General features: G+C 42.7%; 1 protein-coding gene across 1 annotated transcript in view; it reads right to left on the bottom strand.

Moving 5' to 3' along the window:
• LOC122813917 (zinc finger protein 271-like) overlaps nucleotides 1-17,148 on the bottom strand; it is a 97,969-nt gene that overhangs the window by 34,217 nt on the left and 46,604 nt on the right. Inside the window, exon 3 of the mRNA XM_044086462.1 lies at nucleotides 5,893-6,019. Coding sequence (XP_043942397.1) covers nucleotides 5,893-6,019 — 127 coding nt within the window. The remainder of the gene's footprint in view (nucleotides 1-5,892; nucleotides 6,020-17,148) is intronic.

Raw genomic sequence — 17,148 nt, 5'->3', positions numbered from 1 at the left:
GAAGCTAAATCCAACTTATAATGAGAAATGAAAGTGTGAGGAGTAGCCCAAGTAGCCGCTGCACAAATGGTGTCAATAGGCAGTCTGTCTTGGAAGGCTAAAGAAGTAGCCAAAGCTCTGGTGGAATGAGCCTTAGGTTTATCAGGCAGCTTTTGATGTCTAATTTCATATACAAGGGAAATCAAAGATGTTAGCCATCTGGATAATGATACCTTTGAAACTGAAAGTCCCTTTCTGCTTTCCGCATAGGAGACAAACAGCTGATCAGATTTTCTGAACTGTTTGTTCTATCCAAGTAGTACCTCAATTGACGGTGAACATCCAGGCAGTGTAATTTTTGTTCAGACCTATTGGAGTATTCTGGAAAAAGACAGGTAGATCAATGCTTTGATTTAGATTTGACGTCGAGACCACCTTAGGCAAAAGGACGGGTTAGTTCGTAAGGATACTCTGTCCTTATGAAACAAAAGATAAGGAGGACGACAGCTGAGTGCTTGAAGCTCTGAAACTCTTCTAGCTGATGTAATAGCTACCAGAAAAGAGTCTTCCATGATAATAATTTTAAAGAACAGGAGACTGCAGGTTCGAAGGGGAGAATCAAAGAAGCAAGAACTAAATTTAGGTCCCAAGGAGAAGGAGGATTTCTTATAGGAGGTCTGAGAAGAAAAACTCCTTTCAAAAAGGCTTTGCAAAGCTTGTGGGACATTAAGGCAGATTCAGAAATACCCACATGAAAGTTAGAAATAGCTGCCAATTGAACTTTAAGTGTAGAGGGAGATGAACCTGCATGGAAGAGTTCAGCTAGAAAATCAAGGACTAATTGGATGGAAGCAGTGAAAGGATCTATGTCCTTTCCTTGAGCCCAATATGTGAAGCGTTTCCACTTACTCAAATAAATCTTCCGAGTGGAAGATTTATGGGAAGCTATCAAAATATCTCTAACAGAGTGAGATAATTGAGGAAGCCTGGCTAAGGTTGGAACTGGAGGAACCAAGCAGTGAGGTTCAGAGAGGGGAGGGAGCGATGAAACTGACCCGACTGATGGATCAAAAGATCTGGAACTAGGTCCAGATTCCACGGTCGCTCCAAGAGAAAACGATGTAGAAAGGGGAACCACACTTGTCGAGGCCAGTAAGGAGCAATGAGGATCAATGAGGCCTTCTGAGCGATAGCTTTCTGTATCACTTGAGAGATTAGTGGGAAGGGAGGAAATGCATACAGAAGTCCCGGGGCCAAACTTGGACTAGAGCATCTCTGCTGGGTTGGCCTGGTAAAGGGAATAGAGTGAAATATTCTCTGCACTTGCTGTTTTGGGGAGTAGCAAAAAGATCGCAGCAAGGCTGACCCCACTTGAGAAAATTTCTCTCACTACAGAGTCTTTCAGAGACCACTCGTGAGGCATGAGTATAGCTCTGCTCAACTTGTCCGCAATTTGATTGGACTTTCCGGGATGTGCGTTGCTATCAGAAACGCTGAGAAGAAATCGCCCATTGCCACAGTCTGAGTGCTTCGACACAGGGGTATGACCTGGTTCCGCCTTGTTTGTTGATGTACCACACTACAGACATATTGTCTGTTTGGATTGCAATCGTTCCCAAGGGAAGAGAGTCTTGAAGGGCTTGCAACGCTAAAAGCACTGCTCTCATCTCCAGAACATTTATGTGCAAGTGGCATTCGTTTGGTTGCCATGTGCCCTGGACCGTCCTGCCCTGATAATGCCTCCCCCACCCGATCAGGGAGGCATCCGTTGTCAGAGTAGAAACCGGAGGAGGTGGAACAAAGGGTCTTCCCAACAAGAGCTGAGGGGAAGACATCCACCACATGAGATGATTTTTGCACGCTTGCGTGATCATAATGGTGTGAGACATTGGAAGTTGCTGGTATGACCATTGAGTAAAGAGCATCCATTGAAGGATCCGCATGTGGAATCTGGCTAATGGAAGCAGAGGTATGGCCGCTGCCATAATTCCCAACACTTTCAGAACTAACCTGGCTTTGATTCTGTTGTTGTTGAAAAGGAGTGATACCAGTTTGTGAATGTCTGTTATTCTCTGATGTGTTAGTCTCGCAGACATGTTTACTGTATCTAGATTTGCCTATGTAGGTAATAGTGCGACAAGGCGACAAAACAGACTTTTCGCAATTTATTGAAATACCCAGCTTTTGACAAGCGAAAAGTGTAATCCCTGGCCATCAGAAGGAGATGCTTGGTGGGAGCTGTGAGGAGCCAGTCGTCCAAATATGGAAACACCTGGAATCCTTGTCGTCTCAGGTGAGAAGCTACCACTGCCATGCATTTGGTAAACACCGGGGGCAGTGGTGAGACCAAAGGGCAGGGCCCTGAACTGAAAATGACTGGTTCCCAGCCTGAAGCGGAGGAATCTTCTGGAGCGTCTGTTCATTTTATGTGATAGCACGCATCCCGAAGGTCTATAGAGCACATCCAGTTTCCTTTGCCCAAAAGGGGAAGGATGGATTGCAGCGTGACCATCCGAAATCTTGTTTTCTTGACTGATCTGTTCAAGACACTGATATCCAAAATTGGTCTCCAGTCCCCTGTTTTCTTTGGAACTAAAAAGAACCTTGAGTAGATTCCGGATCCTTGCTGGTCTGCTGGAACTGGCTGAATTGCTCTTTTGCAAGCAGTTTTGAAATCTCCAAAACCGCTAGATCCCTTTGAGCGGGTGGAACATCTGGAAGGGATTTTTTTGACTGATTTGGAATGCGAAGAAAGGGGATAGAATAGCCTTCAGAAATGATGGACTGTACCCATTTGTCTTGAGTCAGGGATAGCCAGGCTTCTGGGTACAGTGACAATCTTCCCCGACTGCCTCCGAAGATGGGCAGTCGGGCAACACCTCAGGGATGCTGAAAGGGCTTGTCAGGGAAGGCTTCCGATTGCCCTGGTTCTGCGGCCCCTGCCCCTAGGGCGGCGTCTACCATTGTTATTCCCGCCTCTGCCTCTGGCGGAAGCGACTCTGTGTGTCAGGCCCAGTCCCTTGAGATTGTTTACGGCACCACACCTTTCCACCTTTCTGGCCTTTGGGGTTAGGCCTAGAAGGACTAGAAATACGGACTCCGGCGGCAGAAAGGGTCTTGCCATCAGTTTCGCACCTAGTCAAGGTTTCTTTCACTTGAGGACCAAAGAGGGATGATCCATCAAACGGGAGTTAGTGAAAGACGTCTTGAAGGGTCCAAAATTGCATAGCCGCATCCAGGCATGCCTACGTAAGGCCACACCTGTCCCTGCGGCTCTGCTCGCTCCATCAGCCGCGTAAGAAAGAAGGCGCATGGAGGAGTTGGTTATGGAGTTAAGGGTAGCCAGCTGCGTGTTCATCTTATCTTGGAAACCCGCAGCTGTAGGGTCCTTTAACATTTCACTCGCTTCCTTGATCAAGTCCCTTTGAAGACAGTAAAGTGGCACAGGTAGTTCAGCGAACGCATGGTAAATGTCGCTGACGAGAACATCCGCTTCCGTACCTGTCCATGGACCTAGATTCCTTGTTAGGTGGATGGACAGGTACTGAAGGATCAGCTAGCTCCTTCTTAGTGGCAGCAGCTACCACCATAGCATCCACAGAAACTCCTTTTGTTAAGAACTGTTTGTCTGCTGGTGCTGTTATGAACTTGGAGGGTCTCCTGGGAGTGGGGTCCACTGAATCAGGAGCCGTCCATGCCTTCTTAGCAACCACCTGCATGAGGGGTCAAGGGGGACACCCAGGAGGTGGAAGGACGAGAGCCAACGCCTCAAGATACACAGATTCGTCCTCCGAAGGGTTGAGGGCTGGCCAATTTCCCCTCTGTTTCAGGATCTCCAGAATGTCTGCAAATGAGACATCTTCAGAAGGGGAACGGGGAACCCTCAGAATCATCCAAATCTGTGTCTGACGTGATGGACTCAGGTGAGTCAATGTGTTTCCTCTTACACTTCCTCTTCCGAGGGGCTCTTCTGCCAAATCAGGAGAGGCCTCGAAGAGGATGAAATCCCACAGGGGTTCCTGAGGAGCTGGCTCTCTGCGGTCCGGGATGAGGGAGTGAGTCGACTTAACCTGAGGCACTGTAGAGGGAGGGGCGGACGGAGCCGACTGTGGAGTAGAGCCAGGCTCTAATACACTCCGCATGACCTCGAATGCACCCCTGTCAGGCAGAGCCAGAGGTCCCCGCCGAGAAGCTAAGAACCCCCTCGGCACCGACAGTGATGGCTCGAGGCGATGTCGGAGCCGAACTCACCAGCCAAGCACCGAGAGGAGAGGGGGTCGGACAAGGATCCGATGCCACTCACCCCTCGGAGCCGACGAGGAAGTCCGGCGCCGAGATTCTTCCAAGGAAGAAAACGGAGCCGACGACGGAGCCGAAGACAATTGTATCGGCTCGACGCTTATCACAGTCTCGGTTCCGACACGACCCGCCCGAGCTCAAGAGAGTCGAAGGAGGAATATGTTGATGGACGGGGCAGGCATCGACTGATGAGTCGGGCTCTGAAGCATCTGGGCCAGTGCCTCGGACTTAAGAAGTCGACTCACTACCCTCTGAAGGTCATGATCCGACAGCCTCGATGACCTAGAGGAGTGAGATCTTTGGCCCGTTCAGACAGCAGGGGAGATCCTGGAGCGAATGAACGGAGCCAAGAGATGGTGACCTGGACCTCTTCCTAGTTGTCGGCTCCGAAGGTCTGGTCGGAGCCGACACGGAACTTACTACCTCGGCTCCGCCGGAGCCGAGGAGCCACAGAAACTGTGGACTGAGACTTATCGGCTCCAGCCGGAGCCGATGAAGGCAGAGGTTGAGAAACCTTAGGTCTCGGCTCAGTTGTCGGAGCCGAAGACCTAGATGCCTTAGAGGGCTTCCCTGTTGAAACAGATAGGGAATCCTCTGGCTTGAGTAAGCCTCTTAATATCAATTTATTTTTTCTTTCCTGCAGGACCCTGGGGCTGAAGCCATGGCACACAGCACAGGAGTCCTGCAGGTGCAAAGGCCCCAGACAGTAGACACAAGAAGTGTGAGCGTCTGTCAGAGACATTTTCTGACAGCACGCGTCACACTTCTTGAATCCGGAGACCTTTGCTTCCTTAGACATTTTTTAACAGGTGTAAACAAACACACACACAAACACACTAATTATACCCTGTCAAGTTTAAATTATAATAAAAACCACTAACTAGGATTTTAAAATAATACACACACTCCACTAGGGAAGAGAAAAGGCCTGTAGGCCCAAGGGAAGAACCTAAAGTTCTTGAGGGAAAAACGGAATTTTTTAGAAGGGGATAAAAATTTCTCTAAACTAAGGGAAATAAGTAAAAAAATTAAAATTAAAGGGGTTTTGATAGACTAAATTACACAAGAAAAAGTCACTTACCAAGAACCGGTAGAAAACCAACCTCGAAGCTGTAGCGGCAAACGAGATCTGAGGTAACTCTCGCCTAGCATTGTGGGATATAAGGGGAGCCTCGAGCCGGTGGAACCAACTCTCGAGCTTTTAGAGTGGCCGAGTCGGAGCTGAGGTCGGCTCCGAACCCATCCAGCAAGAATGAAGGCGAGATAGACAACTTAACATGTTATATTAATAAGAATTTTCTTTAAAAATATTCTAGTTGAACTGCAGCCTATAAATTGCCTACTTGATTCATATAAATGACAGGAATGTAGAATGAGGCACCAGGATATGCTTTTCCTTTTATTTCTGCATTTGGATCCATTGTGCATTAACTTCCCACTTGTGTATATATAGCTTTTTCCTTGTGGCTTAATTTATGACTCAAATGGTCCTCAGTGATTGGTTCACTTACTCAGGTAACAAATAAACATACAAGGCATCTCGGCATAGCAATTTAATAATGTACTCATAACCCTCAGAACAAAGACCACTCTTTAAGATGGGACAAGACCTACCTGCTGAAACTAAGGTTTCATAGTTCTCTATCATCACTTCCTTATGAAGCTCCTTGTCTTGTTTTGTTAACATCTTCATCTCCTCTGCTGAGAAAGTAACAGCAACATCCTCAAAGGATTCTGGAGCCTGTAAAAGACACACGGTGCAGTTCATCTTCTCTTTTACTGCAGTCAGTGTAAAATATGTGGTTTCATTTTAATGTACTCAATGTAAATCGTGTTATTTTTTCAGCAGGGTACCACTGGCATTTGTTACCAAAAATGCAGTTAAAACAGTAAAACTAATCAGTCATTAACAAGTACAAATTTCCTTTCCACAATTATGCAAGTAACAATGTCCCTTGCTGCTATCTTTCTGTCTCTGTCCTCTACACACATTAAGGTCAATGATAGGAGGGCATGGAGTTCCAGTTAAAGACCATGTTTAGAAAAAGACTTGGTGATCTAATTTAGGGAACAGGAAAACAGAAAGCAATAAGGGAAGCCTTGAAAGATGGAAAGAAAAAGTGGGATCATAGCTGAGTAGGAATGAGAACTTAGGAGTAGGGATAAGATGAACAAGGTATGGGGCTACAAGATAGTTGCAGAAGCTACTGGAAGACAGCTGCAGAGTAATCAGAGGATGACAAACCATAGAGAATCACTTAAGAAATCTACAAGAAATGGTCCATGATGGCAGTCAAGATGTAGCAGAAACAAGATGTCCACTCTGTGGTTGTGCAGCAACGGACTGCTGGAATTAATAAAATGGCCGTGGAACAGTTGGGCAAATTATTTAATGGCCAATGATGAGGGAAAATTGGATGGAGTCCAAAGGACAGAGGAGGTATGAGAACAGCTGGGTTAGAATATGAATAACGGTTGTGGGAGGGATAATCCAAAAACAGTCATTTGTCAGTGCCAAATGTTACCTGCATTTGTGCAGGACTCAGCAGTATGCAGCAGGTAAGACTAGAGGCATACAGAATTACAATGCAGCAAGGCTCAGACAAAACTGTGGTCTAAAATATATTCAAAGAGGAATAGTCTGTCCAGATCAAGGGTTACTAACAGTTAAATTTACATTTGCTTCTGCTAGAGCTGGCGGACTTCAGGTAGATGCAAAAGACCCTAAACACACTTAGTAGTGTAAAACACCACACTGGGTCTCCCTTGAAAATAGACTACTAGACCTGTGAGAATAACCTGATAAAAAGAATAAACAAACAAACAAAAAAAATGCAGCAAAAGTAGGGAGAACCACAATTCTGTCATTTGGATACTGGTTCATTTAACAGTAATCCACTACATGGAGTGAGTAAAGCAGGATTTACCCACAGATGGCACAACCTGATCAAGAGGGTGAATGAAGCCTGAGTGATTACAGAAAGCCAGCCATGGATAAATCCTGCAATACTCACAACCTGGCAATTGTTGCTACTACACAGTGAAATTACTTAAGAAAAAAGCCTACATATTATTTATAAAATTACTGTATAAAAAGAATTATTTGCTCTTCTATCTGCTCTGGTAATCTGGGATGGGTCTAATTCACATTGTCGTAAGCTGACAATTTCAAATACGATATTGTCGGCATGACAATGTCGAAAGTTCAGAACATCTCACAGGTAAATGGAAATTTCCGTAAGGGGGAGATTTCCGTTTACCTCAATGTAGTGCGGTCTAGGAGTTGGTATATTTAAGTAGGGTTACTACGCTAGTTAGTTTTTTTTTATTATTGATTGATTTTATTTTTACGGTATTCGATATTTTACTACTTCGATCAATAAATTTTGATCTTTATTGATTCGATGTAGTAAAATTTCGACAACATGATAGGGATAGCCAATATATGAACTTAATATGCTTTGTAAATGTGTTCTTATGATATTTGTGTGGTTTTCTGACATATTATTGAGGAATATAGTCAATTAATAAAGGAAAACATTCCGTTTTGGGAGGCAAGAGGCTTTAGTCAGTCAGTTAGCTATCTTTTTTTCATCAGGTTGCAGGATATGCCATGCAGCTATTTGTAGGGGTGCTCCTGCCATTGAAATTGTGAGCTTTTTTTTAATCTGAAACAGAAGACCTTCAATTCTTTACAAGAGCAACACTTGATACACAATAAAAAAGCAGTTAAGCACTTTTGTCCTTTGTAAGTGAACTTAGTTTCTCAAAACTGTCATTTAATGAATTTTCACAAATTTCTGTAGTGCCTTACATAAGAAACAATCGTAACTATTTACAGTGTTTATACAATATCAACTTTTATGGTGCATTTGGTTTATATGAAGTAAGTTTCATTTTTAAAATTATGTCAGACATTACAAACATTATTATTGTGGGGCGAATTGTCATGTGGTTATAGATGAGTCTAAATGTGTGAAAACTCATTAAATAGCAGTTTTTAGAAAGTCCATGGTTCATTTACAAAGGATGAAGGTGCTTAACTGCTTTTTTATCATATATTACATGTTGTTCTTGTGAAGAACTGGGGATCTTCCGTATCATTTTGTAATTCTTGTTGGCATCTCTCTTGTTCTCTGGTTAGCTTTTTTAATGCATTGCTTCGGAGTCTGCATGTCCTCCCTGTGTTTTGTGGGTTTCTTTTGAGTGCTCTGATTTCTATCCACATTCTGAGACATGCAGTAGGTGGAATGGACACTTTAAATTGGCCATAGATGTGAGTGTGTGCTGTGGATGAACTACAGCAGCATGGCTAGCCACATGGAAGTGTAAACCTTGTCTCTAGGTGACTGTCACTGTTGAAGTAACATCCTGACCCCATGTGCAAAAATGGGAAAAAGGGGTTGTGGATAAAGTGAACTTTCTGAACTACCTCCTGTGGGGAACATTCAATTTACAATGGGCTTGCTGATTAGTTTGTCCAATCAGCATGCACATTTTGAAATGTTCATGTTCATTTACTGTACAATTACCATTACAGCACCTGCACAAATACTCTGCAAATGTAAGCAACACAACCAGAAGCAGGAAAAAGCATGTAAGTAGATTTTTATGACTGAATGTGACCTCCTTTTCTCTCCAGTTACAAACAGGAACACGTTTTGTTTATTCATGTGTACTAGCATAAAGATAGCTCCTCAAGTAAAAACCAAGCAAACTATCATGTCATGATTTAGTTGCCTTGAATACCTACATGCATACCTCTCAACTGTCCAGGTTTTAACAAAGTATCCAGATTTGTGACTTCTATTTTTGTTCTGTTCCTCATAAAATCTGTGGTTTTCTGGTACAGTGTTGAGGATTGATTTCACTAAATAATTACAGGCATTTGAGTTTCAGACTTCATATCATTCAGAAAATGCATACTAAAGCAAACGCTCTTACTCAAAATGAAACTGACCAGGTTAAGTAGACAGGATCTGCTTCTGATGGACCTGAACTAGTTTGAGTTGATGTCTTTATTTATTAAATCCATAATAAACCTTTCCACAACCTTACAGATGAGGTTGGTCAGGTTTATGGGGCTATAATTACCTGGGTCTATTGACAACCCACCTCTGTGCAAGGGGATGGCAGTTGCTGCTCTCCATTCTTCCAGCACAAAGTATCTTTGAAGGCTTATACTGATAACCCCATTAGGGGATCTCACAAAAAATGTTGTCCCTCTTTGTAACTGCAGAGAAGAGGAAGTCATGAAATTCATAAAAATCTACTGCCATGCTCTTTCCTGCTAACAGGTTATTGCAGAAAGCAGTTATAATTAACCCCCTCCAGTTAGGCATGCACCAGAGAAAGTGAGTGACATAATGCCTATTATTGCCACATCAGAGACATAAGTTGCAGGTTCTGATTCTGGCTTGGGGTTGTGGGCTAGGCTTAAAATAGCCGGTAAGGGCAATTAGCTTAACATTTACCTACAAACCTATAGAACTTATACAGGCAGCCCAGTATGTTATCTGGCCCCAATGAAATGGGCTCATGGCCTTGGACAGTGCCTTGAGGACTTGTTCTTGGGGGATTTTTGAGGGGGTGTAGATGTGAGTATGTGATCTAGGAATATAGGAGGGGAGAGGGAGTTAAGTTTGAGCTAAATGTGTCCAGTTGTACATCGGTCATGTCCTCTGAGCCTCAGTATGTGATGTCATTTAAAGATAGCTTTCTGCAGTGCTGGGAATTGTTTCTGAGGTTTCTAACACTGTTAGAGGAAGCTTTGTGGTTATCCTTCACCTGGGTAGCTATATTTACCTCATACATGGATTTTGTTGATTTGATTACTGTCCAGAGTCCCCTGTTAAGTTTAGCAGGAGTCTTTTTAGTATTATGAGTGTTAAATTTATTTGTTCATGCAATTAACTTTTTTCTTTTATTATACAACCTGTTTATATCTGGTTTCTACCACTTAGGTTTATTCTTGCATTTACTACTCTATTTTCTTTGGAGGGGACAGACACATCTATGTAGCTATTTACATGTGAACTGAATTTCAAACATGGAAAGATGGGATAAACAAGTATATGGTGGGGTAATTACATTTCCCCTATCCAAGAGGGCTATTAGTTTGCATTACTGATGTTAAGGGAATATCACAGGATATTAAATGTGACCTACGGTAATGGCATATTGCAGGGTATTACATGTACCAGATAATAATGGAGTATCACAGGGCATTACATGTGGCTGATGATAATAGAGTAAATAGGATATTACATGTGATTGAAGGTAATTGGGTATCAAAGGATATTCCATGAGATAGGAGACAATGGAGTATCATGGTATATTGCATATAACTGATGATATTGAAGTAACACAGGATATTCCATGTCACTGATTATAATGGACAATCACTGTGATGATAATGGAGCAGCACAGGATATTACAAATGAATGATAAAATAGTATCACAGGATATTATATGACTGATGCTAATGGAGTACAATGGGATATTACATGTGACTGCCAATAATGAAGTATCACACAATATTACATGCGACTGATGACAATGGAATGTCATGGGGTAGTCCATGTGAGTGTAGATAATGGAGTATCACAGGATATCACATGTGGCATGAGATATTACATGCAATATGGCATTTAAGAATGGTTGGATTTCAGTTGTTACAAAGTTGGTATACACTTACAATGCAGTATTAGTAGCACAAGTACCCAAGACAATTTTATTTCCCAAGTTGGGCAAACTCACTGCAAAACTCATACCTATAGCTTTATTTCCTTTCATCCAAATGAGATCAAAGTTTTGCCAATGCATAGTGAAAAGGTTTGAGGGTCACACAGCTATAAATGTGTGTCCAGTGCAAGGAAGATCTCTGAAATATTGTCAGAGTCATGTAATGTCCAGTACATATATGTGAATCATACACAACTGGATAACTCACAACAAACACCTTATGGTACTATGCTTCTGGACTTTCAAAAATACTTCTCTTCAATTTACCTCAGTGAAGATAATTCCATATTTGTTTAAGGGCAGTTTGCCAATATATGTAAATTATTATGCGCCTCTCCACAGCCCATGTATGCACGATCTGTTATATTTGCTCTCTGTTTTAACTAAAGAAGAGGACCTATCGAGGATGACCACTCTCTTCTGTGTTCTTTACATTAACAGTGAAGACTTTAGTGGTACAGCTAAGAGAAAATCCTCACTGACCACAACCATATATGTACACCCAAGGTGGTTGAAGATAAATGCATTGTTTGGCACTAGTCATGCTAAGTTCTACAACACTCTGCTATGACATCAGTTGAGATACGGGCATCTTCCTGCTCAACGAGGCCTGTATTAGAGAACAAAATTATCAACAATAAGGTTTAACTGACCCAAATATCTGGCCACACTACTAATGACAATGAAGAGGATACTGCTAAGTTCCTTCCTGGCACCCTTGTATAGTGACCGACCCTTGTATAGTGACCGGTACAACCACATAGGTACACCCAGGTGGTTGAAGATAAATGCATTGTTTGGCACTAGTCATGCTTGGTTCTACAACACTCTGCTATGACATCAGTTGAGATACTGGGCATCTTCCTGCTCAACGAGGCCTGTATTAGAGAACAAAATTATCAACAATAAGGTTTAACTGACCCAAATATCTGGGCACACTACTAATGACAATGAAGAGGATACTGCTAAGTTTCTTCCTGGCACCCTTGGATAGTGACCGGTGCAACTTAATACTCTGATGGAAAGAACTATCAATGCCATTTTTAATTAAGTTAGCCACTTAAGATGTTTGTCCCTTTTTTTGCACCAGCTTCCATTCACAGGGTTGTCTCAATAGCCAAAATGTTGCAGTGGGTTTTACTTACAATGTACAACTCCCATGGTGAACAAGAGGAAATAGCATGCTGCTGACAAAGCAGTGCTAATTTTCCTGAGCTTCTATCATGGCATTCTTAAGGAAGAATCACAAGCTGATCTGTATGCAGATGTAGACATCTCTCACATAGGAATACTCAAGAAAAAAACATGCATCCCCTCATGGTGTGAAATTTGTCAGAAATGACAGTAAGATCTTGATCAAGACTTGAAGTAGGCATAAGACCAGTTAGGGAGATCATGGAACTCTGAAGATGTCCAGACGGACAACAGCCTAGCCTTTCAGTCTAACTGGCAATCTCAGGAAATGTTTCTGCACAGATCTGCATTAAGTAGGGTCTTAATAAGTTTTAAACTTGTCATTGGTTGAAAATAATTCTGAACCCTGATCTGCTGTACTTTTAAAGCAGTTCTTACAGCTAAATTTCACCTTTTTCAAACATGCACTTCATCAAATTCCCCTACTCACATGACACCACCAAAAGGCACTGGTTACACAAATATACACATGGGTCTGCCCCAACCAAGTGTCAAAAATGTATAAATGTTTTGTTTCACCAGCCCCTTTCACTCGAAAAAGGAATACTTACAAATCTAAACTGATATACATTTTATGATGCTCTGACAGCTTGGTGAAAACAATTACATGCTCCTTTGATGGCAATCACTCATTTCATATTACTTAATAAATGTCAAAACCTCCTCTGTAGGTTAAAATGACAGAATCATTTGATCTGTGCTAAAACTGTTCATAACCAAATAACCCATATGCAAATAGGATACTGTCCTGCCATCATAGCATAAACACGTTTGGGTTAAAAAGGAAGGTAGACACTATGGATGAACCTAGGGCTCGACTCCCACCTCTGGATGACATGAAATATTTGCTACTGGGTTAAGCACACCTCCTTCAACATGTTTTCCCCAAACTATTAGACTGGATTAGACAGGCATCACTTATTCTTTTAGTGATTATTTTCAGATTAAGCAATTCTCTTGGTGGCAACTCCAGTACAGAAATGGCATGATATAATTACTGGTTGTCTAAAGCAACAGTATCCGCAGTCCAACAGGTGTTGGTCTGCCTTTTTGTTATGACTGGAAACCGCAGGAGAGAGGATATCACAATCGATATCCACATCCCACTCCCACCCCCCCAATAAGGAAACCACAGTAAAAAATTTCTCCAAAGCCAACTTCATGCTTCTTAAGACAGAAGTAGTGAACTTCATGACACCCGTGCAGATGGACAATACAGTTACAACTGCTGAATCCTATACAAATGCACTCTATAAGCACTTACACGAGTGCCTGGATCGTGCTATCCCAAACAGAACCAAGACGCTATCCTCCAAAAAAAAAGGAAGCCAATCTGGTGGTCCCCTGCCATAAACGAACTGTACAACAGAAGGAAGAAACTGTTGCAAAAGAGAGTAAAATCCCATGAGTGGAGGAGCTCCCTGGTCAGCCTCAGTAAGAAGCTGAGATCCCTTATAAGATCCTCCATAGCTAGCTACAAAAATAAAATCGCCACTAATTCCAAGGACAACCACAAAGCATTCTATAGCTATGTCAAGAATCTCAATGGCAACACCCAGATCTGCTCTGAGTTACAGCACAAAGGCATGAAAATTACAGAACCAACTGATATTGCCAACATCCTGGCAGATAGGTTCAGTGCTAACTTTACCCCCCCACCCACCCCATAAAGGGCCCATATCTATACAGGAAGAATGCAGAGTCCCTGTAATCACAACTATGCAGGTGAAAGCTGCACTCTCTAAAGCCAAAAACACAGCATCCATGGGACAGGACATCATCCCAGGCTGCGTTTTACATGAACTTCAGAATGAACTGGCTCCCCACTTAGGCACCATGTTCAATAATAGCCTCGCATCAGGCTTTATGCCAACTGAATAGCGCACAGCAACAGTTATCCCACTCCACAAACGGGGAGCCACCACTGATTCCGGGAACTATAGACCTATTAGCTTGATGAGCCTGGTCTGCAAAGCCATGGAATGTATCATCATGGAACTCATAAACAAAGACATTGGTAACGTCCAAACTCTGGATCCCACCCAGTTCGGGTTTGTGAAAGGCAGATCATGCCTCCTGAACCTGATTGACTTCTTTGACGCAGTCACCAAAGCCGTGGATGAGGGTAAGGTGGTTCACACAGCCTATCTTGACCTCACCAAGGCTTTCGACACCATCCCCCATTCTGGAATTATAGCTAAACTCAATAAACTAGGCATAAATTCCTACGTCACAAGATGGGTGGCCAACTGGCTCACTGACAGAACCCACACTGCAAAAGTTGCAGACTCCAAATCTGACCTCAAACCAGTGACAAGTGGAGTACCACAGGGTTCCGTCCTGGGACCGCTGCTGTTTGGTATCTACTTCTCTGAAGTACAGGCTAACACAGAAGGCCTCTGGCTAACGAAGTTCGCAGATGACTGCAAACTAGGAGCCATAGTCAAGTCCCCAAATGATGTGAACATCCTACAGAAGGGCCTCTCTGAGACAGATGCCTGGTGTCAGAGCCATGGCCTCAAGCTCAATGCCAAAAAGTGCAGTGTCATCCCCTTTGGTAAAAACTCTGTACCCATGAACTACCACATAAGCATCAATCTACTTAACACCAAATGCTTAATAAAAGAGACCTTGGGACCCAGGTGGACAGTAGTCTCTCCTTTGATAGTCACATCACCACAGTAGTCAGGAAGTCCTTCTACGTGGCACACCTCATCATAAAAGGGTTCTCATCCAGGAAAAAAGAGGTCATCATTCCCCTCTACATGACACTCATTAGACCCACTATAGAGTACAACGCCCCTTTTGGAATGTACCTCACAAGACATCTGCAGCAGCTGGAAAGGCCGCAGAAGTACCTCACAAAGAGGATTACTGAACTCAAACAAATGCCCTACACTGACCGCCTCAAAAAACACCAGCTTTACTCCATAGCATATCGCCTACTCAGAGGTGATCTCTGCCTAACATATAAAGCTATGTCAAACCCAGAGCTGTTGGACATGCTACACCTAAAGAAATCCCAATCCCTCCGAGCTACATGCTCTAGGGACCTAAACCTTGTCACCACAATAAACAGGACATGCTGGAGGGATAGATTCCTATCACAGAGACTTCCCATACCCTGGAACAGGCTACCCATCTATGTCAAGCAAAGTTCTTCATTAGCACTCTTTAAGAAAAATCTTGATGAGTGGATGAGAAATAGGAAATACACCCCGGGGATCACTTCTGTGTCTCTGCTCGACAGCGGCACAGGAAAATAACTTTCTTGGGTGGCGTAAGCCAGGGATCCTTGTTGGCTAGGCTTACATAGGCCCTTGGTCCAATAGCCTAGTACCTACCTATGATATTCATAGCATTTCATTTAAAACAAATGTGTAGTAATGGTGTGCATGCTTAGGTTGATAACACTTGTATTTGGCAGAATGATGGTACACATGACAATAGTTAATTGTTCAGTGGGTGAAACTCTTTAGATGAAGTAATTTTTTTACATACTTTCTCTTTTACAGTTACTTAATATTTTGATCCGATTTCCTTCTGAAGGAAGTGGTAAATTTGATATTTATAGGATACAATTATCTACTTCTCAGCTTACTTAGCACAAAAAGTTGTTTTCTGTACAGCAAAGTCTAGTAATCATCTTGTTTAACTGAATATAATACTCTGTATATTTCAAACAAATTTTGCAAACCTCTGGACTAATATAGAAGTTCAAATAGCTGGTCTTCCTTCTGTTGAGAGTCTCACAGCACCAGGTACCCTGTATGGTAACTGCTTGCTGCTCACAGATAATGAACTTTACTTAGTATATACTAAGACATTACGTTTTTGAGAGATGCAAGCATTTAACTAACATGGAGTCCTCACTCCCACAAAAGGACACAGACAGCGGTATCACACATTGCAAAACAGTCTACACTAACCCCCCCACTGCACTGTGGGTGTAAAAATTTATTGCCAAAGCCTCCTAGAGCCATGAAGACTAAGTCTCTGTGAAAATTTAATACCACATCACCTTCTGGCATACTTCCAACAAAGAGTCACCAGGATTTAAATAATTTCAGATCCAGTACACCAGACTACTCTACAAATAAAAATGTTTTAGTGATTGATGACTCTACACTCAAAATACCATCTGTCCTCTCTGGACAAAGGGTGATGGAGAATTGTCTTTCAGATGCCAAGATCTCTGACATCTCAGGAGACCTTAAGGTACTTTCAGCTGGCAAATATGACAATGTGGGAGTGAATGACTTGGCATGCAAAACTCTGAGGGATATGCAGAGAGGCATGTCAGAATGCTCCATGCAAATCACAAATGCAGGGAAGATTCTGGTCCTGACAGTAATCCTTCCTTCCCAAGAATGATGACTATGTACAAAGACAAGATAAGTAGCATCAACAATTGGCTAAATATTTGGTACCAGATCCAATATGTGTCAACATGAGATGAGATGCTACAGTCCTACATGCTCTGCCATGGACAGCCTGCAGCTCTTGTTCCAAGCCTTCAACATACTGGCTAAAGCTTTGCTGCAGCCGTAGCGCCTTTTTAGACAGAGTCCAGCTGATGGATATGACAACATAACTAACATCTCAAATCCAAAAGAGGATCCATTAAGGTGGCTCTGCTGAATGCCAGAGGTCTCAGCAACAAATTGCCCAACACTGAGGCCCTCCTACATTTGAGGCATTTCCATGTTTGAGTAATTACTGAAATTTGTTTTAAATGTTAAGAAAGTACTCTGTCTATAGCTAGGTTTTGCATCTATTATGTCTTCAAACTCCGTGGCAACTGTGATAGCATCTCCATATCGGTTAGGGACCACATCACCTCTAGAAAGATTTCCAGGGACCCATAAACACAGCTATCATGTTATTGCCCGTTACAGGACTCGCTCTGTGACTCTTTTATTAATGAAGCTA

This window comes from Protopterus annectens, chromosome 10.part0 (genome assembly GCF_019279795.1).
Source record: "Protopterus annectens isolate FY-2018-M chromosome 10.part0, PAN1.0, whole genome shotgun sequence".
NCBI lineage: Eukaryota > Metazoa > Chordata > Ceratodontiformes > Protopteridae > Protopterus > Protopterus annectens.
The sequence above is the reverse complement of the archived record's forward strand: the minus strand, read 5'-3'. Positions and strand labels throughout refer to the sequence as shown.